We start from the raw sequence: 27429 nt of genomic DNA, 5'->3' as shown, positions 1-27429 counted from the left end.
CTATAATGATAGCACTGGACTCCAGCCAAGATGACAGAGACTCTTGTCTCACATATTTTTAATGAGAGCAGTATATCAGTTTTCAATATAGAAGTAATTTATTGAGCTCTTCCTATTTTTCAGGTATTGTCTAACTTGAGGAACCCAAAGATACCTGTGTTCTCTCTTTGCTAGTAAACTTAAGGCTCTCTTAGAAGAGAAGTTACATTGATTTACTTTATTGTCTTCCTGGTGGGTATTTAGTTTTTGTTTTGTTTTTTTTAAGAGATTGAATTTTTCTGTGGCCCTGGCTAAAGTGCAGTGTCTGATCATAGCTGACTGCAATCTGAAACTCGTGGGCTCCAACAGTCCTCCTGGCTTAGCCTCTGAAGTTGCTGTGATTACAGGCATGTGCCACCAAGCCCAGCTAATTAAAAAAGTTTTTTTTTTCTTTTCTTTGTTTGTTTTGAGACAGTTTCACTTTGTTGCCTTGGGTAGAGTGCCATGGCATTACAGTTCACAGCAACCTCAAACTCTTGGGCTTAAGTGATTCTCTGGCCTCGGCCTCCCAAGTAGCTGGGACTACAGGCGCCCACCTCAACACTTGGCTATTTTTTTGTTACAGTTGTCATTGTTGTTTAGCTGGCCCAGGCTGGGTTTGAACCTGCCAGCCTCAGTGTATATGGCTGTGTATGTGGCTGACACTGTAACCATTGTGTTGTTGGCACCGAGCCTATGTAATTTATTTTTATAACACTTACAAATAATACAGTAATAAGCACCTTTGTGCTTAGGCCTTGTGTTTTGCTATTATTTTGCTATTACTGATCGCTAGAAGTTATTGGGTAAGAGGATGTCAGTCTTTGAAAGGCTCTTGAATTTACATTATTGCCAAATTACTTTCCACAAAGATGTATCATTTAACCTTCCCAGCTGTGTCACTCAACTTTCTATCCCCAAATGTATAGATTTATTTGCATTTGCCCCAATGTTTTATATTCCTTTTTTGTTTTAAAAAAGGCATTCTTAACCATTGTCTAGATTAATCGTGCCACTCATGTCCTTAATTCAATCAGTCAACCATCAAATGCCTGAGACCTATCATATGATAGGCACTGGGAATACTAGATGAACAACACAGATGTTCCCAGTCCTCATGGATCTTAAGTGGGGAAGACAGATAAGGTAAAATGCAATTATAATGCTCTGTGATACGCAGTATTGGGGGTGTACTGGGTGCTGCTCAAGGAGCATAGTTATTGAAACCAGGGGAGAATGAAAATATCCAAGGATAGTGGAAATTGAGAAAAGAATCCTGAAGATTGACATTAAAAGATTTGGAGGATGAAAAAGTTCTGTTAGAGAGGTAGGAAGGAACCAAGGGGAGTCTCAGTGTCATAGAAGTTGAACAGAACAAGGGTGGTGAGCAACAGGTCTGCCAACCATACGTGTAAGGGCCTTTCCTCTCAAGGCATTCAGCACCATTAGTTATTCCTTTTGTCTAAATTTTTTTTTTTTTTTAGAGACAGTCTCACTTTGTCGCCCTTGGTAGAGTGCCGTGGTGTCACAGTTTAAAGCAACCTCCAGCTCTTGGGTTTAGGTGATTCTCTTGCCTCAGCCTCCCGAGCAGCTGGGACTACAGGTGTCCACCACAACGCCCGGCTATTGTTTTGTTGCAGTTTGGCCGGGGCTGGGTTTCAACCTGCCACCCTTGGTATATGGGGCCAGTGCCCTACTCACTGAGCCACAGGTGCTGCCCCTGTTGTCTAAATTTTATGTGGTCCTTATCATTGTCATGTTTTTTTTTTGTTTTTTTTTTTTTGAGACAGAGTCTCAAGCTGTCGTCCTGGGTATAGTTCTGTGAGATCACAGCTCATAGCAACCTCAAACTCTTGAGCTTAAGTAATTTTCCTGTTTCAGTCTCCCAGGTAGCTGGGACCACAGGCGCCTGCCACAATTTCCGGCTTTTTTTTTTTTTTTTTTCAGTTTTTGGCCTGGGCTGAGTTTGAACCCACCACGTCTGGCATATGGAGCCGGTGCCCTACTCCTTTGAGCCACAGGCGCCGCCCTGGGCTATTTTTTTATTGTTGTAGTCGTCATTGTTGTTTTAGCTGGCCCGGGATGGGTTCGAACCGCCAGCCTTGGTGTTTGTGGCCTGTGCCACTGAGCTGTGGGTGCCGCGCCCTTCTCATGTGTTTAACTCCTTCATTCTCATAGTGAGTATATAGTGAGTTTGGTAGGTGAGGGATACTGCATCTTCTGAATTCATTTTGTTCCTGAGTGTCAGATGGTAAGTAGCACAAATTCAGATAGTGAGGGATTTGTCAACAACTGTCTGAATTTTGTTTGCCTTTCGAGTTGGAAGGGAGAGAGTTGGGTTATGTAAGCATACTTGGGTCTCCTTTTATCAGGATTCAGTGAAACTTCATTTGACAGAACAATTATTCCTTAACTCTGTATCTCCTCTTTCACTGTTCTAGGAAGAGTTGTTTTAACTCCCTGCTGCCACCAACAGACCTACTATTCAGTGCTAAACCCCCTCAAGTCTGGTATCTTCCCTCCAGATTTTTTTTTTTTTTTTTTTTTTTGAGACAGAGCCTCAAGCTTTCACCCTGGGTAGAGTGCTGTGACATCACAGCTCACAACAACCTCTAACTCCTGGGCTTAAGCGATTCTCCTGCTTCCATCTCCCAAGTAGCTGGGACTATAGGCGCCTGCCACAATGCCTGGCTGTTTTTTGGTTGCAGTCATCAATTGTTGTTTGCGGGCCCAGGCTGGATTCGAACTCACCAGCTCAGGTGTGTGTGGCTGGCGCTTTAGCTGCTTGAGCCACAGTGCCGAGCCTTTTTTTTTTTTTTTTTGATTAAAGTCTCATTCTGTTGCCCAGGCTAGAGTGCCGTGGCATCAGCCTAGCTTATTGCAACCTCAGACTCCTGGGTTCAAGTGATCTCCTGCCTCAGCCTTCTGAGTAGCTTGGGACTACAGGTGTCTGCCACAATGTCTGGCTAATTTTTAATTTTTTAGTAGAGACAGCATCTTGCTCTTGCTCAGGCTGGTCTCACATGCCTTAGCTCAAGTAATCCTCCCAAAGTGTTAGGATTATATAGATGTGAGCCCTGTCTCCTGGCCTTCCCTTTACATTAAGTGGAATCTGAATTCATAAGCTAATTAAATATCTCCTTGTTGCTAAATATAGGAGTTACATTTCTGTATGCATTCGGGTTTTGACATTTAATTGGCTTGAATCTTAGAATACTTTTTTTTCCTCTTAATGTTCTGCCCTGGGTATGCTAAGATAGAATAGTTTTGTCTTTTCTGAAGCACCAAAGTTTTTTTTTGCAGTTTTGGCTGGGGCCGGGCTTGAACCCACCACCCCTGGTATATGGGGCCAGCGCCCTACTAGGAGTAGGCCACAGTCGCTGCCCTGAAGCACCAGTGTTTTCTGGTGTTCTTCTTATCCCTGTGGCACTTCTTAGTTTGTTTTCTAGTTTTCTGGCTTGGTGTGTATATTCCCTGGTTGATCTCGTTTATTACTATGTCATTAGTTACCCTAATTAACCTTTTGGATAGCAAGTGAGCCATATAACACTGATATAATCTGTGAAGATCACCATGCTATTAGTTTAGACATTTTAAATATAACATAAAATCATCTAGATTATACAAAATTTAGACTCTGCAAATTTGTGCATCTGGAATGAACTTAACTGCAGCAGTAATTGAAAACCTGCTGTTATTAGGCTAGAATCAATCTTGAAGCTTAGTTTATTCTTGAGTGCTCAGAAATTATACTTTTCCTATTCATTTTATTAGCTTAAGAATCTACAGGCTAAAGGGCAGGCACAGTAGCTCATGCCTATAATCCTAGCACTCTGGGAGGTCAGAGGCAGGTGGATAGCTTGAGCTCACAAGTTCAAGACCAGTCTTAGTAAAAGTAAGACCCTGTCTCTAAAAATAGCCAGGTGTTGTGGCAGGAACCTGTAGTCCCAGCTACTTGGGAGGCTGAGGCGAAAGGATCACTTACACTAAGAGTTTGAGGTTGCTGTAAGCTATGAGGCCATGGCACTCTACCCAGGACAATGTGAGACTGTCTAAAAAAAACAAAAAAGAATCTACAAGCTAAGATGTAAATGTATTATGTATGTTTTAAAAATCTTATTGTACTTTGATTCCATGTGGTATTGATTTTTAATCTTCTGAGCAGTTACTCATATTATCAAAATGTAGTTTCTAAAAATTGTGTTTTGTAATTCTGAAAAATTTCAGTGGAGTCAGATTTTGTTTGATAAACACTGCCCTCCTGTGGTTAAAATAAGCTAAATATTTTGCAAAAATACTGTGGTCTTTCCCTTACATAAAACTTGTAGGGCGGCGTCTGTGGCTCAGTCGGTAAGGCGCTGGCCCCATATACTGAGGGTGGCGGGTTCAAACCCGGCCCCGGCTGAACTGCAACCAAAAAATAGCCGGGTGTTGTGGCGGGCGCCTGTAGTCCCAGCTACTTGGGAGGCTGAGGCAAGAGAATCACTTAAGCCCAGGAGTTGGAGGTTGCTGTGAGCTGTGTGATGCCATGGCACTCTACCGAGGGCTATAAAGTGAGACTCTGTCTCTAAAAAAAAAAAAAAAAAAAACTTGTAAAAGAATGTAATGATTTGACATAGTATTTATGCTCATAAATATATGTGGCTATTTTGTAAAATCATGATTTGACATGGTGTTTATGCTCATAAATATATGTGGCTATTTTTTTTTCTCCTTTTCTTCCTCTTGGTGTTCTCTAGTGTGTTCGCACATTTTTCTCACTTGTGTCTGTGCACATTTTCTTATGTGAATTACAAGAGTTAAAAGCAAACATAGAATACTTATTAAATTATTGAAGGGAGAGAAGCTACATTGAAGTGTGTAAGTGCTAAAAGAAATAAAAAGACAGGATCAATCAGTTGTGATACGTAAAATTAATAAAAACCTCCACAGAAAATCAACAGTTAACAAAAAGATGAAGAATAAACTCAAAGAAATATTTGTAGTAAATGTGATGGTATTGTCTTCCCCCAACACGTGGCTTGAATGTAGTGGTGTGATCAGCAGTGTTTTGATCACCGCTGACTGTGTTGCTGCCTAGTCAGGTTCATCTGCCAATACCCAGAGACAGCAGAGTTTACAGCAGAGAGTTTAGTCTGCATAGTGCTTAGAGTGGGAGAGAGGAGAATTTGGGAGACAGTTTTTAAAGACAGTTTGACAGGCAGGGATTAGGGAATTAGGTTTGCTAATTGCCTAAGTTTGGGGCACAATTATAGGGGTCTAGAAATTATCTTCCTGTTTTGCTTCAGCTCCGGGGGTCATGATTCCAGTCTAGTCAGTTTCTTGGTATGGGCTGCTGGTCTGGGCGGGTTAGTCAATCAATCCACTGGAATTCAGGGCCCAGAAGATATCTCAGAAACTACTTTTGGGGCTCCAAAAGGCAATGTTATTTATGGAGAAAAGTTAAGAATCTTTACAACTACCAGCTATGTGGAAAAAGTTAAGAATCTTTATAACCACCAGCTGGAAGCAAATGGTGATTGTTATCGGAGCAAACAAGGTGCCAGTGGTTGATTATCATCATTATTTTAGCTAAGCCTGTTCCTACGCAGAGTTTGGGACCCTTTAGTCTCATCTTGTACCCCCTCATCAATTTGTAAGGGCAGTTTCAAGTATAACCTCGAACTCTTGAGCTTAAACAATCCTCTAGTCTCATCTTCCCACACAGCTAGGACTACAGGTGTGTACCACCACACCCCAGCTAGTTGTGAGCCACTGCTTTTTTATTTTTGTAGAGATAGAGTCTCACTTTATCGCCTCAGTAGAGTGTCGTAGCGTCACAGCTCAAAGCAACCTCTAACTCCCGGGTTTAGGAGATTCTCTTGCCTCAGCCTCCGAGTAGCTGGGACTACAGGTGCTGTCACAACACCCAGCTATTTTTTTTTTTTTTTTTTTTTGAGACAGAACCTCAAACTGTCACCCTAGATAGAGTGCCATGGCATCACAGCTCACAGCAACCTCCAACTCCTGGGCTAAAGCAAGTCTCCTGCCTCTGCCTCCCAAGTAGCTGGGACTACAGGTGCCCACCACAACGCCTGGCTATTTTTTTGGTTGCAGCCGTCGTTGTTTGGTGGGCCCGGGCTGGATTTGAACCCGCCACCTCAGGTGTATGTGGCTGGCGCCTTAGCCGTTTGAGCCACAGGCACCAAGCCAACACCCGGCTATTTTTTTGTTGCAGTTTGGTCGGGGCTGGGTTTGAACCCTAGGTATATGGGGCTGGTGCCCTACCCACTGCTTTTTTTTTTTTTTTTTAAATAGGACTTTACCTTAGGTAACTCATTAGTTGGTGGAGGAAAGCATTTCTTTTTAGAAGGATTTAAGCATTTATATGAAAAAGGACTGATAGACTATTAGCACTTTACTGCCCCCAAATAAAATAATAAGTGGAGGCAGCGATTTTCAGTGGCTGCTAAAACAATTATGGGAAACTATGCTAAATGCATCAGGTGGACCTATCTGTCCCATTGATCAATCTTGGCATCTCAAAAGAGAGACCCATAGATATTTTGTGTGTTCTTATGTGGTATGATAGGAAGTATACAATACTGCCTATGAGGTTTTTTTTGCTGAAACAAAATCTGAATCTGAGTAAGCTTCTAGGAATCCATCCTAATTTTTTTCTTTTTTTTTTTTTTAAGTCTCACTTTTTTGCCTTGGGTAGAGTGCAGTGGCGGCAATAGCTTACAGCAACCTCCAACTTGGGCTCAAGCAATCCTTTTGTGTCAGTCTCCGGGGTGGGCTTAGAAAAAGACATTCCAAGCTCAACTTGGTAGCTTGCTCCTGTAATCCCAGCATTTGGGAGGTTGAGGCAAGAGGATTGCTTGAACCTCAGTAGTTGGAGGCTGTAGTGAGATGTGATCATGCCACTCCACTGCAGCTTAGTCACAGAGGAAGACCCTATTTCCAAAAAAAAAAAGGAAAGAGAGAGGAAAAGACATTCACAGAGAACACTATGAAGAAATATTTAAAAAAGAAAAAGAAAAAAGTCTGGAAGGGTGATGTCTAACAAGGGAAAATTTAATAATGTCAAATGTAACAGACATGAAAGAAGGTGATGAACAAATATGTTGTATTTTTATGATTGAGCAAATAGGTGGAAACACAGTATGCAGTAGTGGTGCAGACTTGGATTTGAATTATGGTTACCATTTGAATTGCTGTATTATGTTATATGACTGAGCCTTATTCCACTTTTTAAATGAGGATAATAGTAATTTTCTTTTTGAGGTTGCTGAGACATTTAAGCAAGAGAATGCAAAAAAATCTTTGCATGTATTTTCATAAATGGTAGTTGCTCATATTAATTGTGGTATTTACATGGGTGATCTAGGATATTTGATATTAATGATTTCTGTTACACCAGTCTTTTATCTGTTATTATCACTTACTGCGCTAATATACTAGTATAGATTCTTTTTTTTTTTTTTTTGTAGAGATGGAGTCTCACTTTATGGCCCTGGGTAGAGTGCCGTGGCATCACACAGCTCACAGCAACCTCTAACTCTTGGACTTAAGTGATTCTCTTGCCTCAGTCTCCCCAGTAGCTGGGACTACAGGCGCCCGCCACAACGCCCGGCTATTTTTTTTTTTTTGGTTGCAATTCATCCGGGGCCGGGTTTGAACCGACCACCCTCGGTATATGAGGCCTGCGCCTTACTGACTGAGCCACAGACGCCACCCACTAGTATAGATTCTTGAGAATTATTTTAATTTTAGCTTTTCTTGGCCTTTTTTTTTTTCAGTTTTTGGCCAGGACTGGGTTTGAACCCACCACCTCCAGCATATGGGCCGGCGCCCTACTCCTTTGAGCCATAGTCGCTGCCCTCCTTGGCATTTTTTAATAGCCGAATGGTCTTTATTTTTTACATGGCAAGAATGGAAGTAGATTTAGGTATAAGAAAGTTCCTGCGTAAAATTTAGATCGAAAACAAAAGAGGAAACTAGAATTGACTTTAAAAATGTCGTTTTGAAGCAATTCAAAACGGGAGTAATTCATTTGAGAATGTCCCGATTTCTTCTTCATTCCTGAAGTATATTTTTCTTAGATACAGAATTTTTTAGATCGATAGTTCTTTTCTTTCTTCACTTTAAAGTGTTACTCCACTGCTTGTGCCCTCCATGGTTTCTGTTGAGAAATCTATAGCCGTTTTCTGAATTGGAATGCATTGTTTTTACCTGGCTGTTTCCAGTAATTTGATTGTGATTGGGTGTGGATTTCTTTGAATTTATCTTGTGTGTGAGTCATTGATCTTCTTGAAATTGTGTTTATTTTTCACCAAGTTTGGGGAGTTTTCTACTTTCTTTCTCTCCTTTTGTGACTCTGATGATATGAATGTTAGAGCTTTCGATATTGTTCCATTGGCTCTTTATTTTTTCTTTTTTTCTCTCTGTATTCGTTAGATTGGATAGTTTCTATTGCTCTATCTTTAAGTTCACTTACTTTTTCCTGTTATTTCCAGAGATTCTTCTTTTGAGCCTTTCCAGGAAATTCCGTTTTTAATTTTGATTATTGTATTTTTTAGTTCTAAAATTTGAATTAAATTTTAAATAAATGTAAATATGTGAAACAAAACACAAAATACATATGAATCTGCTGAGACTCTTGTTTGTTTCAAGAATATTCACTCTGATTTCTTTTTTAATTTTTTTTTTATTTTTAATTTCAGTTTGCTTGGTCATTCTTCTTTGTTTGAAGTACTCCTTCTTTTTTGTTCATTTTCTTCTTTCTCTGGCGGTACTGGCTGTTTTTGATGTTGTTAGTAGAGACTGGGTTTTATTCTGGCTCCCTGCCGCTCATACTGCTCTTGAACCTCTAAGCTCAGACAATCCACCCGCCTCGGCCTCCTAGAGCACTGGGACTACAGGCGTGAGCCACCATGCCCGGCCCACTCTGATTTCTTGAACTATACAATATATAATACTTGCTTTTGTCTGGTAATTCCAATATCACATCATCTTGAGTTTGTTGTATGTAGCTTATACTTCCTGTTGTGAGTTACTGAGATTTTCATGGTTCTTCATGTGTTAAGTGAGTTTGGATTGTATATTAGACATTTGGTGCTATGTTACGGGTACTTGTCTTATATAATAAGTCATATGGAAAATACATAATGTTTTGGGAAGAAGGGTGAGGGAATTTTTTTAGGTAGTATTTCATCTTGTTAGGTTCACGTTACAACTGTCAACCTGCCTTCCTTGCACTAAAATTCCAGCATCCTGGTTTCAAAGCATTTGTAGCGCTATTTAGATCTGTTCTACTTGAATGCCACTTAGTATTTGGGAACTAGGTATTGGTATACCTGATAGCGTGTTGTTTAAGGTCAGATCTATATATGTACATGTATAGTACCAGAGTGACCCTACTTCATGGTATCACTTTCTTAATCTCTTTTCTTTTTGCAAGTTCCCTGTTGTGTTTTGACTCCTAGAAACCCTTCTTCCTTGTCCTCTGTCTAGAAACCTTAGGATTTCATTTCTGTTTTGCCACATACTTTGTGCTGCTGTGCTAAGTAGCTGCGTAGTAGAGAAAGAATATAAATCTTGGGGGTTTCCCTCACATTTGCAGGACTAGCAGAGTTCCTCTTTCTTGGAATTTCGGTCCCTGAGTAGCCACTGCTGTTATCACCACAAATGTCTGCCATGGGATCACCTGGGGCAAGGGCAGAGAGAAAGAAAGGGAAAAACCCCTAGGGGATTCCCCCCTCCTCCCATCTGACACATAGCAAGGCCCCCTTTTACTGTGCCTCAGACCAAAAATGAGAAGATTTTTCTCTTAGAACACTTTCTGTTTGTGCTTAGTGTGCAGTTTTGGGTTTTGGGCTGCCTTTGAGTCAAGACTGGGAGGTACCAGAGGAAACAAAACCAGGAAACTCATTATTGGGCTTGTGGTACTTGTGGTTTTCTTCTTAAGCGACCTGCTACCATTTTCAGAGTCCTTAAATAGCTGTTTCTTGCATTCTGTTCCTGGTTTTAGTTGCATTTAGTGGGAGTCCACAGGATGGACTTGTCTTATTCTGTTTTTATCAGAACCAGACCATAGATAGCATTGTAATTTAATCATAACTGTATCGTTTATTTGTTTTGGTTAAGAATTAATTGTGCACCTATGTGGTACTAGACTTTGCTGGGGATGTAAAAATTGATCATCTTGAGGTGATTAGGTCACAGGTAGGAATGAGATATGGGGATGGAGGCAGCAAGTAAACAGTTGCATATTCATTAATAGTGAATAACTGAACCATTAATCTTAGCTTTTTTGGTTAGTTTCTGCTTCAGCATTGGACTTATTGTTTGTAACTGAGGAAAAGAACACCTGATTTTTAATTTATTTTATTTGTTTTTAAGAGACAGGGTCTCACTATGTTGCCTAGCTAGAATTATAGGTGTATACCGCTATGCTCAACTAAGATCCAATTTATATTCAGTTAATTTTCTACTTGGTATCCCACAATGTGAGGGATGAAAAGCCTCTGGATATATATGTTCTGGATATAATTATTAAGACGCAATTATAAGAAGAATAAAATTGTATATGTAATTATAATAAGAACTTAAGATGAAATAATTTATTATTATATACTTGTTTCTCAGGTCTTAGAAAAATACCCCAATACACCCATGAGTCATAAAGAAATTCTTCAAGTTATCCAGAGAGAAGGACTAAAAGAAATCAGGTGAGTTATTTAAATATTACTAGTAATAATTATAATACTTGATTAGAATATTTGGTAATACATAGTAGTGTATTTTAGTCCTGAAGACTGATTATTTAGTAATAAGTACTTTATAATTACTAATTTATTTTAGCTGCAGATCTTTGGCGTTTAAGTCATTGCAATTGCATAGTTTTAAGACGAGAAGTAAGTTAAAAAATTCTTAGAGGGTCCCTATCTCCATGCCCATGCACTTTAATTCTTAGAAAGGCCTGGAGCCATCTTCAAGCCTTTATCTGTCACTTCAGGGTTTTGATTTAATAAGCTTGACTGTTAATAGATAACAATTACTTTAGGGAGAATGCTAGAGGTAGATAGTCCAGGAAGAAATAATTTTAGCCCGAAAGGATGAAATGAAAAAGACATAGAAAGCAGTATATATGTCAAGTAATGATCTTACCATGTTCAAACAGATCAGATCATGTTTAAATTGTCAGACTGGGGACAATTAATATGGGATTAATCCCATCTCCAGGAGCTTTATTATATTTCAGAAGTACATAATCATTGTTCATAATTAAGACTTTTGTCAGCTGGGCACAGTGGCTCACTTCTGTAATCTTAGCACTCTGAGAGACTAAGGCTGGTGGATTGCTTGAGCTCACAAATTAAAAGACTAGCCTGAGCAAAAGTGAGACCCTGTCTCTACAAATAGCCCAGTGTTGTAGTGGGCACCAGTAGTCCTAGCTGCTCGGGAGTCTGAGGCAAGAGGATTGCTTGAGCCCAAGAGTTTGAGGTTGCTGTCAGTTGTGACACCATGGCACCCTACAGAGGGTGACAAAGTGAGACTCTGTCTCCAAAAAAAAAAAGATTCTGTCATAAAGAAATGTTAAAATTATGTTAAGTATGCTTAATATTAAGAAAAAATTTAGGAGTCTACATTAGAGAAATTTTTAAATAGGAGAAGTTTCCGGTCCTTTCAAACTGCTACTAGTATGGTTCATGACACTAGTGGGCACTGTTGTGTTAATACCCTTAGAAAAAAAGTTCAAACTTTTGGGGAGTTGTATTTGATTGCCACCATGATGGTCATCACTGTGACGGGGGGTGGGGACGTGATAGCATTTAATGGGCAGGTAACACAGAAGCTAAATGCCTTGCATTATTCTGGATAGTCCTTTACATTGAATACTTGACCATCTCAGATGTAGTGTTCCCACTGACAAACATTGAGCTAGGCTCAAATATTTATAAATGTGCAATATATTTTTTGATAGTCATTGCATGATCTAGATTTCAGTTATTTTTATTCATATGTTTTTATATATATATATATATATTTTTTTTGTTTGTTTGTTTTGTTTTGTTTTTTTGAGACAGAGTCTTACTTTGTTGTCCCAGGCCAGAGTGCTGTGGCGTCGTACCCCACAATAACCTCAAACTCTTTGGCTCAAGTAATCTTCGTGCCTCAGCCTCCTGAGTAGCTGGGACTACAGGTGCCCACCACAATTCCCAGCTATTTTTTCTTTTTCTTAATAGATATGGGGTCTTGCTCTGGCTTAGGCTGGTCTTGAACTCCTGAACTTAAGCGAGCCACCTGCCTCAGCCTCCCAGAATATTAGTATTACAAGCATGAGCCACTGGCCCAGCCTATATGTGTATATATATTTTTTGTTTGTTTGTTTGTTTTTAGTTATTATTTTCTTTTCTTTCTTTTTTTTTTTTTTTGTAGAGACAGAGTTTCACTTTATGGCCCTTGGTAGAGTGCCATGGCATCACACAGCTCACAGCAACCTCCAACTCCTGGGCTTAAGCGATTCTCTTGCCTCAGCCTCCCGAGTAGCTGGGACTACAGGTGCCTGCCACAACGCCCAGCTATTTTTTGGTTGCAGTTCAGCCGGGGGTGGGTTTGAACCCGCCACCCTCGGTATATGGGGCCAGCGCCTTACCGACTGAGCCACAGGCGCCGCCCTAGTTATTATTTTCTTATATGCATATTTTAAAGAAAATATGAAGACCATTTTCTTTAACATGAAATTCTTTTTACTAATTTTTAAATTTTTATTTTATTTTTTGAAAACTGTACAGTAATCTGTGACACAATTCTACTGGGTTTTTAAATTGGCTATTCTTTTCTAAAACAGCTTAAAATTATTTTTGTTTTCATTTGTTGCCAAATTTAATAGGCTGGAAATAAATTAGATTTGTTCTATTGACATGAAAAAGTGAAATATAGGGACAGCACCTGTGGCTCAAAGGGGTAGGGTGCTGGCCCCATATGCCGGAGGTGGCGGGTTCAAACCCAGCCCTGGCCAAAAACTACAAAAAAAAAAAAAAAAAGTGAAATATAAATTGGTATATTGTGCTTTATGTATGTTCTTAAAAAATTGAGTGTTTTTAAATTAAAACATTAAAATGCATTTGGGCAGCTCCTGTGGCTCAAAGGAGTAGGGCACCGGTCCCATATACCAGAGGTGGTGGGTTCAAACCCAGCCTCAGCCAAAAACTGCAAAAAAAAAAAAAAAAAAAAAAGCATTTGAAGAGTTAGTGTGTATGTATTTAGTTTTGGAGACAAGGTCTTGCTTTGTTGCCCAGGCTAGCGTGCCGTGACACCATCATAGCTCATTGCAACTTTAAGCTCCTAGGTTCAAGTCATACTCCTGTCTAAGCCTCCCAAATAGCTGGGATGGGTACATACCACCATGCCCAGCTAATTTTTCTGGTTTTTTCTTTTCTTTTTTTTGTAGAGATGATGTCTCATTGTGTTGGTCAGCCTGGTCTCAAACTCCTGGGTTCAATCAGTCCTCCTACATTGGCCTCCCATAGTGTTGGGATTATAGGCATGAGCTATTGCTCCCTATTAATAATTGGCTTTTAAATTATCTTTCGTAAACTACAGTATTTAAAAAATTAGTTCCTCTTATTAATGATGTAATTAAAGCTTTTTTTTGTTGTTTGTTTTTGACACAGAGTCTCACTATGTCGTCCTCGGTAGAGTGCTGTGGTGTCACAGCTCACAGCAACCTCCAATTCTTGGGCTTAGGCGATTCTCCTGCCTCAGCCTTCCAAGTAGCTGGGATTACAGGCGCCCGCCACAACGCCTGGCTATTTTTTGGTTGCAGTTGTCATTGTTGTTTGGCAGGCTCGGGCTGGATTTGAACCCACCAGCTCCAGTGTATGTGGCTGGAGCCCTAGCCACTGAGCTACAGATGCTTAAAGCTTTTTATTTAATAGATTTATTACATATGGATAAACTAAAGCAAAATATCCATTTAATCACATATCAATCGGTACAAAGCTACAGGAGGAAATGGTAGTGTTTTTGTGACTCTGAAGAATAAATTCTGCTAATGTATTCTGTGATCCTTTTGTAACACTAGTGGGTCTTATTGAAGAGTAATGAGCAGGAGATTTTGTTTCTTTTCATAAAATTAGACTTTTGATACATACCAGGAAATGTGGTATGTATCACCAGTCTGTGTAGGTTTAAATGTCAGTTGCACTGTTGCCCAGCTCTCTGGGTTTTAAACTTAGTATCATCATTTCTTGGGAACAGGCAAGAATAGGAAATAAATAAAGAATAATAAATACATAAAGAACAGAAGGAAAAAATTAAAGGTTTTTCTTTTTTATTTTTTTTAAAGGTAGTAAGATTGTGGAATCATCAGAAATAACTTCTGGCTTACGTTGTGACAGTTTGCAAGTTGGTTTTCCTGTTCCTGGTTAAACTAAAACTATTGTTTTAGTTATGCAGTTACATGACCACAAAGCATTTTTTTCTAAGTCACCAGTGACTTCCATTTTGCCAAATCCATAGGACTTTTACCTCTCCTACCTCTCAGAATAATTTAACATAGGAGACTACTACTTCCCTTCCTGAAACTTTTGTTACCTGAGGTGATACTGCAAGCATTCCAACTTTCCTTCCTTACTGCCAAATGCTTTCCTTCTCAGTGTTTGTGCTAATAAGCTTTTCTGCAACTTCAGTGCAATTTTCTTTATTCTTATACTTTTTTTTTTTTAAAGACCAAGTCTCACTTTGTCACTCTCCATAGCGTGCCGTGGCATAGCTCACAGCAGCCTCAAACTCTTGGGCTTGAGCAATTCTCTTGCCTCAGCCTCTGAGTAGCTGGTTCTATAGGCGTGCACCACTATGCCCAGTTAGTTTTTCTGTATTTAGTAGAGATGGGGTCTCACTCTTGCTCATGCTGGTCTCAGACTCCTGAGCTTAAGCAGTCCACCTGCCTTGGCCTCCCAGAGTGTTAGAATTACAGGCGTGAGCCATTGCACCTGGCCTTATTCTCATACGTTTAAATATCATTTGTTTTGTCAATTTCCACGTTATGTAGGGAAGCTACTTACCATCTTAGATGTTGCACATGCTGACCCCTTGGCAAGCTTTGTGCTTGCCCACAGTGACTCTTAAGTCTTTCAGGTCCCAATTTGAGTATCTGTATTTCAGAGAATTTTGTCTTAACTTTCTGGTCTGGGTCACATCTTTTTTTTTTTTTGAGACAGAGTCTCAAGCTGTCGCCTTGGGTAGAGTGCTGTGGCATCACAGCTCACAGCAACCTCCAACTCCTGGGCTTAAGGGATTCTCTTGCCTCAGCCTCCCAAGTAGCTGGAACTAAGGGGCCTGCCACAATGCCCAGCTTTTTTTTTTTTTTTTTTGGTTGTAGTTGTTATCGTTGTTTGGCGGGCCTGGGCTGGATTTGAACCTGCCAGCTCCGTTGTATGTGGCTGGCGCCCTAGCCGCTTGAGCTACAGGGCGCGGAGCCTCACATCTTTCTGTTTTAGTTCATTATAGTATTCTGTGTTCTTTCTTCATAGCACTAAGGATATATTTTTGTGATTAAGAAAAAATTGTACATCTTCCCTTACGTTATGCTAGTTCCATGAAGGCAGTGACATTATCCTGTCCTTGCCCCCCTCTGTATGTGGTGTATAACAAGTGTTGAAAACCTACCTTTTAATAAGTACATGAAATATCATTGGTTGGAAGATCACATTCATAGGTAGTTATGCTCATTCTCTTGCTGCAATGATGTATCAAATGGCAGTTTTGCAATCTTTTTTTTTTTTTTTTGAGACAGAGTCTCACTCTGTCACCCCAGGCTAGAGTGCTGTGGCGTCATGCTAACTCACAGCAACCTCAACCTCAAACTGCTGGGTTTAAGCTCTCCTCCTGCTCAGCTTTCCAAGCAGCTGGGACTACATGCACCTGCCATTAACACTTGGCTAATTTTTCTGTATTTTGTAGAAATGAGGTCTTGCTCTTGCTCAGGTTGGTCTTAAACTACTGAGCTCAAGTGATCCTTCTGCCTCACCTCCTAAATGAATAATTGAACACCTCCCTCCTAAAATCAGCGTCTCCAAATTAGAATTTTTTTTTTCTTAGAGTCCTCTCCTGTTGCTTTCTTTTGGTTAAGTTAAAATTTTATTAAGAAATACTACAAACTTAGAACATATGTAACCAATCTATACATTATGAGGCTTAATCATGGAAACACTTGAGCCGTACTAATGGGTCTGCTTCTCTCGCCACTATTCCATTCACTTCCCTTATTGTGCTAGCTAGAATTTTCAGGAGTGGTGAGTTCTCAAGTCCTTATATTGTTCTTAGGAGGAAAACATTGTCTTTTACCATTAAGTATTACACGAACTGTAGATTTTTATAGATGTTCTTTATTAAGGTGGGAAAATTCCTTTCTACACAAATTTTATGTGGCTGCTCTAGTAAAGTACCACAAATTAGGTGGCTTTAAACAACAGAAATTTATTTTCTCATAGTTCTGAAGGCTAGAAGTCTGAAATCAAGATATTGGCAGGGTTGGTTTCCTTTGAGGGCCCTGAGGATGAATCTGCTTAGCTTTTGGTAGTTGTTGGGAATACTTGAAGTTCTTTGGCTTGTAGAGACATCACTCCAATCTCTGTCTCTGCCTTTACATAGCATCCTGGCTGTATGTGTCCAAATTTTCACCTTTTAAAAAAGGACACCAGTCACTGAATATTAACCACCCAAAGCTAGGATGATCTCATTTTATACTTCATTACATCTCTGAAGACCCTGCTTCCAAATAAGGTCACAAATTCACAGATATGAGGAGTTAGAACATATCTTTTGGGGGGTATGTAATTGAAATTACAACACCTGCTAGTTTTTTTTTTTTAATTCAAAGTCTTTTAATGATATGAACGCTTATCCACCATTTGTTATTATAAAAAATGTTACATACAATTTTCTTTCTTTCTTTCTTTTTTTTTTTTGTAGAGACAGTCTCACTTTATCACCCTTGGTAGAGTGCTGTGGCATCAAATAGCTCACAGCAACCTCCAGTTCCTGGGCTTAGGCAATTCTCTTGCCTCAGCCTCCCGAGTAGCTGGGACTACAGGTACCTGCCACAATGCCTGGCTATTTTTTGTTGCAGTTTGGCTGGGGTTGGGTTTGAACCCTCCACCCTTGGCATATGGGGCCCACACTCTACCTACAGAGCTACAGGTGTTGCCCGGGGTACATATGATTTTCTTAAAGTGGCATTTTGTTGGTTCATGTTATACTGATGCTACATGTTAACACTTTGTATTGATGAATACCTGCTATTGTTAATTGAGTACAAGTTTTTATCATGAGTGGGTGTTGGACAAATGTTTCTCCTATGTCAGTTGAAGTGATCGTGATCATACAGTTTTTCTTATGTTGCCGTTGATATGGTGGATTACCTTTTTTATTTTTATTTTTTTGCAGTTTTGGCCGGGGCTGGGTTTGAACCTGCCACCTCTGGCATTTGGGGCCAGTGCCCTACTCCTTTGAGCCATAGAAGCCAGCCTTTTTTTTTTTGAGAGATGGGGTCTTATTTTGTTGTCCAGGCTGGAGTGCAGTGGCTCACAAGTTCCTATTTCTAGGCTCAAGCAATTCTGCTTCCCAAGTAGCTGGGTCTGCAGGCATGTACCACTATACTTGGCTAAATTTTTTAATTTTTTGGTAGAAATGGGGTCTTACTGTGTTACCCAGGCTGGTCTCAAACTCCTGGCCTCAGGTAATCCTTCTACTTTGTCCCCTGAAGTGCTGGGATTACAGCCGTGAGCCACTGTGCTACATACATTTATTTTTAAATACTGAGTCAGCCTTGCACACTTGTAATACATTCTATTATTATTTTTTATTTTATTTTATTTTATTTTTGAGGCATAGTCTCATTTTGTTGCCCTTGATAGAGTGCCATAGAGTCACAGCTCACAACAACCTCAGACTCTTGGGCTCAAGTGAGTCTCTTGTCTCAGCCTCCTGAGTAGCTGGGACTACAGGCACATACCATAAATCCCTGCTATTTTCAGAGATGGGGTCTTGCTCTAGCTCAGGCTGGTCTCAAACTTGTGAGCTCAGGCACAAGTTTGAGACCAGCCTCGGCAGTCCTTACGCCTCGGCAGTCCTTACGCCTCGGCAGTCCTTACGCCTCGGCTTCCCAGAGTGCTGGGATTACAGGTGTGAACCACTGTGCCTGGCCCACACTTGTAATAAATTCTAATTAGTTATGGTGTATAAATTCTTTTTATATATTACTGCGTTTGGTTGGTTAAAGATTGTTGAGGATTTTTGTTTTTAGGTTCATAAGAAATGTTGGTCTTTATTTAGTTTTCTTATTTTTGTATTGTCATTGGTTTTGGTATCAAAGTAACACTGGCCTTTTTTTTTTTTATTAAATCATAGCTGTGTACATTAATGCAATCATGGGGCACCATACACTGGTTTTATAGACCGTTTGACACATTTTCATCACACTGGTAACACTGCCCTTATAAATGAATTGAGTAGTATGCTTTTCTATTTTCTGGATGACATTGGTGCTAATTCTTCAAATGTTTGCTGAGATTCTGAGTCAAAATCAACTGGACCTGGAGGTATCTTTTTTAGAAAGAAAGCTGTGTTGATTGAGAATGCCCCAAATATGCACAGCTCATGGATGAGCCCAGGCCTTTATGGTAATAGAGAATTCTCTTCTCCAGTCCTTCTGGAACTTCCCCCAATATTCTATTTCTTTCCTACAGGGCTCCATTTCCCTGTTTTCTGGCCAGAAAGACAGGACTCCTCTCAGAGTTTTACCTGTAACCTGTAGTTTTGTACCTCCCTGTTCTTTAGTTAAAATGGTGAGAAAAAAAATCTTGGAAACTTGTTCTGCAAGAGGTCAGCCAACTGTGAAATTAGAGGGCACAGTCCATATGACTGCCTTCACTTATTAGACCAACTGCGTATTTCAGGTCTCCAAGAGCACTCTCAAAGTTCTATAATTTGCTTAGAAGGATGTGCATAACTCATTCAAAGTCATTATGCTCATGGTTATGGGAAAGATAAGAGGGAAAGGTTACAGATTGAGATCAGCCAATCAGCCAAAGGAGGAGACGTATAGGGCAGAGTCAAGGGTAGAGTACTAGATACAGAGCTTTCAGTTTCTTTCTGCCCATAGACTCGGGAAAATGTTATTTTATGGGCATTACTGTGTGAGTTTGTATTGAGTGTTTCTAACCAGCAAAGCTCACTCAAGCCTGGGTATCCAGGTTTGTTTGTTTTCCTTTTTTTTTTTCTGGCATTTGTTAGGTAGAGTCTCTCTTACAATTGTATCCTGCCCCCAAGAGGTGTGCCATATACCCCTAACAATGTGCCCATTAAGTGAGAGCACACCCTTTCTCCTCTCCCACCCCTACCACCCAATTGATTTGAGTTTTTCTCTTATGTGGGCATGTATTAGATCGCCTATTGGCTTCATATTAGTATTGAATACATTGGGGTGTCTAGTTTTTAATGGGGCTTCATCATGTAGGCATGTTGATTGCTTACTTGGCCGATCTTAGTTTCTAGTCTCTAGCTCCTCCAGAGGTCAGCTGAAAGTGACTGACGCAGGTCTCTACCCTAAATCAAATCACATTGTTGGGTGTCTCAAAGCCCCCACTCTGAATCACACTGTTACTATCTGGCCAGCCCAAGGCTCTTGTAGGGACTGGTGATTACCTTCCTGAAGCCAAGGACAAAGCCAGACCTTTCTTTGGATAAGGGCAAACTCATTATTATATAACCCCATATGAATCAGGCTTTGACTTCTCAGTATGCCGGTTTTCTTAATTTTTAGTGTTTTAGGTAGTTGCTTTTAAAAAATTAAGTTATAATTCACACACCATCAAAGTGACCATTTTAAAGTGTACAAAACATTTTTATCACCCCAAAAAGAAACTACATACTTATTACCCATCACTCTCCCACTTCGATACCCCCACCCTAGTCTCTATGAATCTTCCTATTTTAGACATTTCATAGAAATAGAATTAAGCAATAATTCTTCTGTAACTGGCTTCTTGCACACAGTGTAATGATTTGAAGGTTTGCTCGTGTTGTAGCAATTTTCAGTACTTTTTATTGTAGAATAAATATTCCATTATGCCTATATGCCACAGTTTGTTTATCCATCATCCATTGCTGGACATTTTTGGTTTTTGGCTGTCATGAGTAAAGCTATTACAAACATTTGTGTACTTTTATATCCTGTTTTTGGGTGGGAAGTTGCTTTATTTATTTATTTTTTTGAGACAGAGACTTAGCTGTCATCCTGGGTAGAGCGCCATGGCATTATAGCTCACAGTAACCGCAAACTCTTGGGCTCAAGCAGTCCTCTTACCTCGGTTTTTCTATTTTTAGTAGAGACAGGGTCTCACTTTTGCTTAGGCTGGTCTTGAACTTGTGAGCTCAAGCAATCCACCCTCTTCAGCCTCCCAGAGTGCTAGAATTACGGGCATGGGCCACTGTGCCTCGCTTGGAAGTTGCTTTTTGTGTTTTTGTTCAGAGGTTTTAGTTTTAATGAGAAAGCAATATAATCATTGGCTTGCTCTGTCTTCACCAGTACCCAAGTCCAAGTAGGTTTGAAATTATGAAATTGGGTTAAGCTGTAAATTCATGGAACCATCCTCCATTAAGCCACAAGCTTCAAGTCAGAATCATTTTGTTTTTCTTTGGCTCAGACTAGAATTCTAGACTTTTTGGTAGTCTTTGTTTTCTACTCATTTTAAAGGTGCAGTGAAGAGGGATGATATTACAAATAGTCTGGAATAGGCCATTTAACATAGGCATTTTACGATGAGATTATTTAGAACTTCACCATTGACTAGTTCCATAATTGAAGTTCTGTTCTTGTATCTGGTAAGTGAGTAGGTATAGCTAGAACACAGAAAACTAGTGTGAATCCATTGGCATGGTTAATTGTTTAAGCATTGCTCTGTCCAAATGGTTATAGTCAGTTCTTGTGTGACAATAGCAAGTTGATATGTAGTCTGGTTTATGTTTGGATAAGCATATGGGCTACTTTATAAAGAATAGACTGCATCAGTCATGAGTTGAAGGAATTAATGAAACTAGTCTATTGAGTAGATTAGGCAAGATGTGGTAGTTTGGATTAAGGTGAAGGTGAATGGAGCTAGAAAGAATACATAGACTTGAGATACATGTTTCAGGTAGAATGGGCAGGAATTTCTGATGGATTGGATGTGGAGGTAAAAAGGAAGAAATAAAAAATGATTTCTAGGCCTTCTGATTGAACACCTACCATTTAGTGTAGTGAAGAACTGAGGGATAAACTGGTAAAGTGAAGGTCCCGGTTGATTAATCAAGATTTCTTCTTCTGGGCGGTGCCTGTGGGTCAAAGGAGTAGGGCGCCGGCCCCATATACCAGGGGTGGTGGGTTCAAACCCGGCCCCAGCCAAAAACTGCAAAAAAAAAAAAAAAAAAAAAGATTTCTTCTTCTTCTTTTTTTTTTTCTTTTTAGATACAGCGTTTCACTTTGTTACCCTTGACAATAGAGTGCTATGGTGTCATAGCTCACAGCAACCTCCAGCTCTTGGGCTTCTTAGGCGATTCTTTCGCCTTAGCTTCCCGAGTAGCTGGGACTACAGGCACCCGCCACAATGCCCAGCTATTTTTTGTTGCACTTTGGCCATGGCCGGGTTTGAATGCACCACCCTTGGTATGGGGCCGGCGCCCCACTCACTGAGCCACAGGCACTGCCGAATAATTAAGATTTCTTGAGGGTGAGTTGTAGATCCCACCTCCCAAAAGATTTTGAACTTAATGAGGGGCAAGTATAGGGAAGTGGTTTCATCAACAGAGCAGTACAAGGCTGGACGTGATGGCTCACGCCTGTCATCCTAGCACTCTGGGAGGCCCAAGGTGAGTGGATTGCCTGAGCTCACAGGTTTGAGACCAGCCTGAGCTAGAGCCGGATTCCTATCTCTAAAAATAGCCGGGCACTGTGGTGGGCGCCTGTAGTCCCAGCTACGTGTGAGACTGAGTCAAGAGAATCACTTGAGCCCAAGAGTTGGAGGTTGCTATGAGCTATGATGCCACATCACTCTACAGAAGGCAACAAAGTGAGACTCTGTCTAAAAAAAAAAAAAAAAAGAGAAACAACAGATAAGTAAAAAGCATAGTACAGATACTGGTTGTAGAGTAGTAGGTATCTGTTTTCAAAAGTTAGTATACGATACCTGTTTTGGACGTTGATAAGTAAACAGTACCTGTTAAACTCCAGAAATACATCCTTTCGTTTTTGTGATGATAAGTTTAGGTTCATAAGTTAGGCTCTGAAGATACTTTTTTTTTTTTTTTTTTTTTTGTAGAGACAGAGTCTCACTGTACCACCCTCGGGTAGAGTGCCGTGGCGTCACACGGCTCACAGCAACCTCTAGCTCTTGGGCTTATGTGATTCTCTTGCCTCCGCCTCCCGAGCAGCTGGGACTACAGGCACCCGCCACAACGCTCGGCTATTTTTTTGTTGCAGTTTGGCCGGGGCTGGGTTTGAACCCACCACCCTCGGCATATGGAGCCGGCGCCCTACTCACTGAGCCACAGGCGCCGCCCTGAAGACACTTTTTAAAACATAAATTTTTAGGCGGTGCCTGTGGCTCAAGGATTAGGGCGCCGGTCCCATATGCCAGAGGTGGCAGGTTCATACCCAGCCCCAGCCAAAAAAAAACCACCAAAAAAAAAAAAAAAAAAAATATATATATATATATATATATAAATTTTTACTTTAGGAAAATTACAAACTAAAACCCAAATCCTCTATTACACATTGTAAATAGTCCTGCCACCCAGGTTGTTTTGAAGTAAATTGCAGGCATTTTATCATTCGAATATTCCAGATATATCTAACAGATGAGAACTCACGACTATTTCTATGGAATGTGGATATTCTGGCTTATAATAAAAAATAAAGCATCTATGGCTCACACCTGTAATCCTAGCACTCTGGGAGCCTGAGGCTGGTGGATGGCCTGAGCTCAGACGTTCAGACCAGCCAAAGCTAGAATAAGACCCCCATTTCTGAAAATAGCTGGGCTTTGTGGCAGGTGCCTATAGTCCCAGCTTCTCCTTAGACTGAGGCAAGAGGTTCATTTGAGCCCAAAAGTTTGAGGTTGTTGTCAGCTATGACACCATGGTACTCAAGGCCCCAGAGTGAGACTCTGTGTCAAAAAAAACAACAATAGAGCAACTAAACCTACATACTTAAGCATGGTATACTATTGCTTGAACACTTACACCAAAGGGTATATAAAACAAGTGCTTATGGGTTCTTTGAAATCATTCCTGATAAACCTTTGCTGTTACCACTCATCACTACTACTATTCTTAGGCTGGTCTTGAAACAGGTTCCCCCTCCCTCAGCTGTGGTTGCCATTTATTTGCAGATAAGCTTTAACAGCATTAAGTGTAGAAGCACTTCAGGTCTGTCTTCTAAAGTTGCTATTGCCTTTAGTGCTTTTTCCCCCTCATTGGAGTTTTCTTAACCTGGTTTGCTCATCTTATTAGTTGTATTATCTTGACTCTTATGTCAGCTAAGAGAGAAAGAGTTTTTAGGAAAGAAGAAAAAAATAGGATTCAGTTCCAGAGACCCTGTTCTCTTATTCTCTATTTTTTTCTTTTTACATTCGTGAGTAGAAAAGGAAAGAAGAAAAAAATAGGATTCAGTTCCAGAGACCCTGTTCTCTTATTCTCTATCTTTTTCTTTTTACATTCGTGAGTAGAAAAGGTAAAAGAAATTGGAATCTTTGTTCAATTTATCATACATGAATTGAGCATTTTGTGAATTAGACCATTCACTAGTGATCTCAAGTGTTCATGATATATAATTAGTAATTTTGGTGAGACATGAATTTGAATCTTCACACTGTTAAGATTGGTATGGCTAAGTTATGTAGCCAGTATATTAATGTGGCTAGCTACTTTGCTTTTAAATTAAGATATTAGTTATTTGACACCTCCAAAAGAAGTCAATGTAAAAACATTGGTTCTTTATGGAAAAAAAGACATGGAAAACGAAGGTAAGTGCTAGTTATATAGTAATTCTGGCAAATTTGGGAGCAAGCAGATGACATGGACATGTGTCCTCGTCAGTCAAGCTTGCCCAGTTACATTATAGCATGGTGCCTCTTGTTAACGTACTACAAAGTGAGTACTCTTTGTTGCATTCCTCTCTCTTTTTCTTCCCTCTTCCGCTCCTTTTCCATATTAATGACATTATTTCAATCATAGTGTTACAGCTGGAAAATACTTCATAGTTACATCTTATTTTATTATTGAAGAATTAAGGCCCATTGGAGATTGAGGCTTGGCCAGGGTTGTACAGTCAGTTCAGTAAAACTAGAAACCTTTTTGTTTTGTTTTGCTTTTTCAGTGTATCCTACCATTTTTATATCTATGGTTCTCCATCCTTCTGATCAGTATATTTGCTCTATTATTATTATTATTTTTTTTTTTGTAGAGACAGAGTCTCACTTTATGGCCCTCGGTAGAGTGCCGTGGCGTCACACGGCTCACAGCAACCTCCAGCTCCTGGGCTTAAGCGGTTCTCTTGCCTCAGCCTCCCGAGTAGCTGGGACTACAGGTGCCCGCCACAACGCCTGGCTGGCAGTTTGGCCGGGGCTGGGTTTGAACCCACCACCCTCGGCATATGGGGCCGGCGCCCTACTCACTGAGCCACAGGCACCGCCCCTGCTCTATTATTTTTTAAATCAAAGTTACACTGACATTTAAGAACATTAGGTTGGTTGTTGTCTAATTACAGATTGCTTTCTGGAAGAATTTGAAATAAAACCTCAACCATTGTAATAACATGGCTTCTGAAAGGGCCAATACGTTAAAAAAAAACACAAAAACAACGAACATTTAAATAAGTCTATATATTGTTTTGTAGAGCTCAAAATTGTCACCTAGCAAGGAGTTTTTCTTGTATTTTAGTCTTTTCTCTTAAACAAAGTAGCTTTAGGGTTGAGATTGTAAAGAACTCTGGGAACCAACTAGCAAAAATCATGCTTAATGTTTTTTTCCAGGTTGACATTTTACCTCTTTGGGAGAGTCCCAATCACATCTGATTAGTACTAATATTTTTATTACGAAGAAAATAATTTCTCTTATGTTGTATTTAAGGTTGTATGTCATAAGTGCACATCATTCATACCAAAAAATCGTCAAAACGCCTAATTTGTCCCCTACACTTCTTGTGTAAAAGTATATTACAGCAAGGGAAATAAAATCAACATTCTCCACTGCTTTTCAACAGAAATCATTACCCTGTAGGGTAGATTATTTGGTTATTTGCCAAGCTGAATTGCCTTGAAGTGATTGTATTAGGAAAATTATTTATTAAATTGATGCCATATTTGTCTAAGGTTAACTGATACTTTTTGATTAAGCCTGCATCATCTTTATCTACTAGTTGCAGTTTGCTTTCAATCCCGAAAACCTGGTAGGGATGTCAGAAAAAAAATTAATAATGAAAAAACAGAAACAAAATGCTTGGGTATTGTCAGAAAACATGGATATTCTTATCCATTGTTACTCACACTCATGGTGAGTTCCATTATAATCAAAAGGACACTAGTAAGTAAACCTTAGGGTCCGGTACATAGCTGATGGCTTTAAAATGGCTCCTTGAATTTGAAATGCATGGGAAGAATATTAAAGAATGGGAGATACTTTTAACTCTAAAGTGCCTTAATGGTTTTATTCTTTCACATAGTTAAGATACTGCAGCTGGGGGGATAAAAAAGATATTGCATCTGTTTTCTGTAGTGGTTTAGACTACTTAACTGAATTTGTGCATTTTTGATGTATTTTAATATGCTATTTTGGACTAACAAATTTTAAAGAAGAAAGGTAATGTTTTATGTAGCAAAAAGGGGTTGCTAATTTGAGGAATTGTAGATGTTGCTGGGAGGGAAGGGTCAATTTATTTTTTGGCTTTATTGTTGCTTTGTAAAGAAAAATTAAAAGCTTTTTTTTTTTCTCTTTTCTTTTGTTTTTTTGGGGTGCTTTCCAACTCCAGAAGGTAAGAAGTATTTTTTTATTCTAAAGAAATATTATGCAATTATAAAGCTACTATATTCTAAAGCAGTGTTATGCAATTATAAAGCATGCTTTTATGAATTTTATTGAGCTTCCCTTTGGATGCATGGTGTTTGCTTTATAAAACTAGATAATTAGTACAGAAACTAAATAATAGTGATGTTACGATGTGAGTGGTTGTTCAGTAAGTGTGCTTTTGTTGTTGTTGTTATTACAGTTTATAATCATTGCTTGGTCTTAATTTTAGAAACATAGTCTACATTAAGGTTCTTCAAATTCATCATTTGTCTTATGCTAGCATTAGGATACTTAGTATTCTGCAGATTAATAATGAAAGTATTTAAAAGATGGGAAATGTGTATGTTAATATTACTTTATGCTATAAGATTAAAAATGTATGTTTATGCACTGACTGATTTAGAGAAAATATTGGTAAATCCTCTATGAGAATGATACGTATTTACAATTCATAGTTTATTCTTTACTAAATTGGCTTTTTGTGTGTTGGCGTAACATTATATACACTTGTGTTATACCAGTTCCCATATTATACTATCGTTATTTATTACAGTTATCTGACATGCCTGTGAGACTTGAGAGCAGGAGCCATATCCATGGGTTTTCATATCACTTGGACTTAGTATGTTTGGCTTATAATTAGAACTTAGTCTTTTAAGTCCAGTTAAATTTGTACTCCATTAAGTTCATTTGTAAGAAACTATTCCTTTTTTTTTTTTTTTTGTAGAGACAGAGTCTCACTTTTATGGCCCATGGTAGAGTGTCATGGCATCACACAGCTCACAGCAACCTCCAACTCCTGGGCTTAAGCGATTCTCTTGCCTCAGCCTCCCGAGTAGCTGGGACGACAGGTGCCTGCCACAACACCCAGCCACTTTTTGGTTGCAGTTCAGCTGGGGCCGGGCTTGAACCCACCACCCTCGGCATATGGGGCCAGTGCCCCACCAACTGAGCCATAGGCGCCGCCCAACTATTCCTTTTTTTTTTGGGGGGGGAGACAGAGTCTCACTTTGTCATCCTCGGTAGAGTGTTGTGACGTCTTAGCTCACAGCAACCTCAAACTCTTGGGCTCAGGTGATTCTCTTTCCTGAGCTTCCCAGTACTTGCCACAACGCCTGGCAATTTTTAGAGATGTGGTCTCGCTCTTGCTTAGGCTGATCCCCAACTTGTGAGCTCAGGCAATCCACCCACCTCAGCCTCCCAGAGTGCTAGGATTACAGGCGTGAGCCACCATGCCCAGCCAACTATTTATTTTTGAGTAACAGTTTATGAGTGAAAGTTTAAGATCTTACAAAGTGAAAGTTATAATTAAAAATTTAA

At 39.7% G+C, this 27429-nt stretch overlaps 1 protein-coding gene across 1 annotated transcript in view; it reads left to right on the top strand.

Moving 5' to 3' along the window:
- The window catches only part of ASXL2 (ASXL transcriptional regulator 2), a 138367-nt gene that overhangs the window by 32868 nt on the left and 78070 nt on the right, over positions 1–27429 (top strand). Inside the window, exon 2 of the mRNA XM_053588681.1 lies at positions 10648–10730. Coding sequence (XP_053444656.1) covers positions 10648–10730 — 83 coding nt within the window. The remainder of the gene's footprint in view (positions 1–10647; positions 10731–27429) is intronic.

Source organism: Nycticebus coucang, chromosome 4 (genome assembly GCF_027406575.1).
Source record: "Nycticebus coucang isolate mNycCou1 chromosome 4, mNycCou1.pri, whole genome shotgun sequence".
Taxonomy (NCBI): Eukaryota; Metazoa; Chordata; class Mammalia; order Primates; family Lorisidae; genus Nycticebus; species Nycticebus coucang.
The sequence above is the reverse complement of the archived record's forward strand: the minus strand, read 5'-3'. Positions and strand labels throughout refer to the sequence as shown.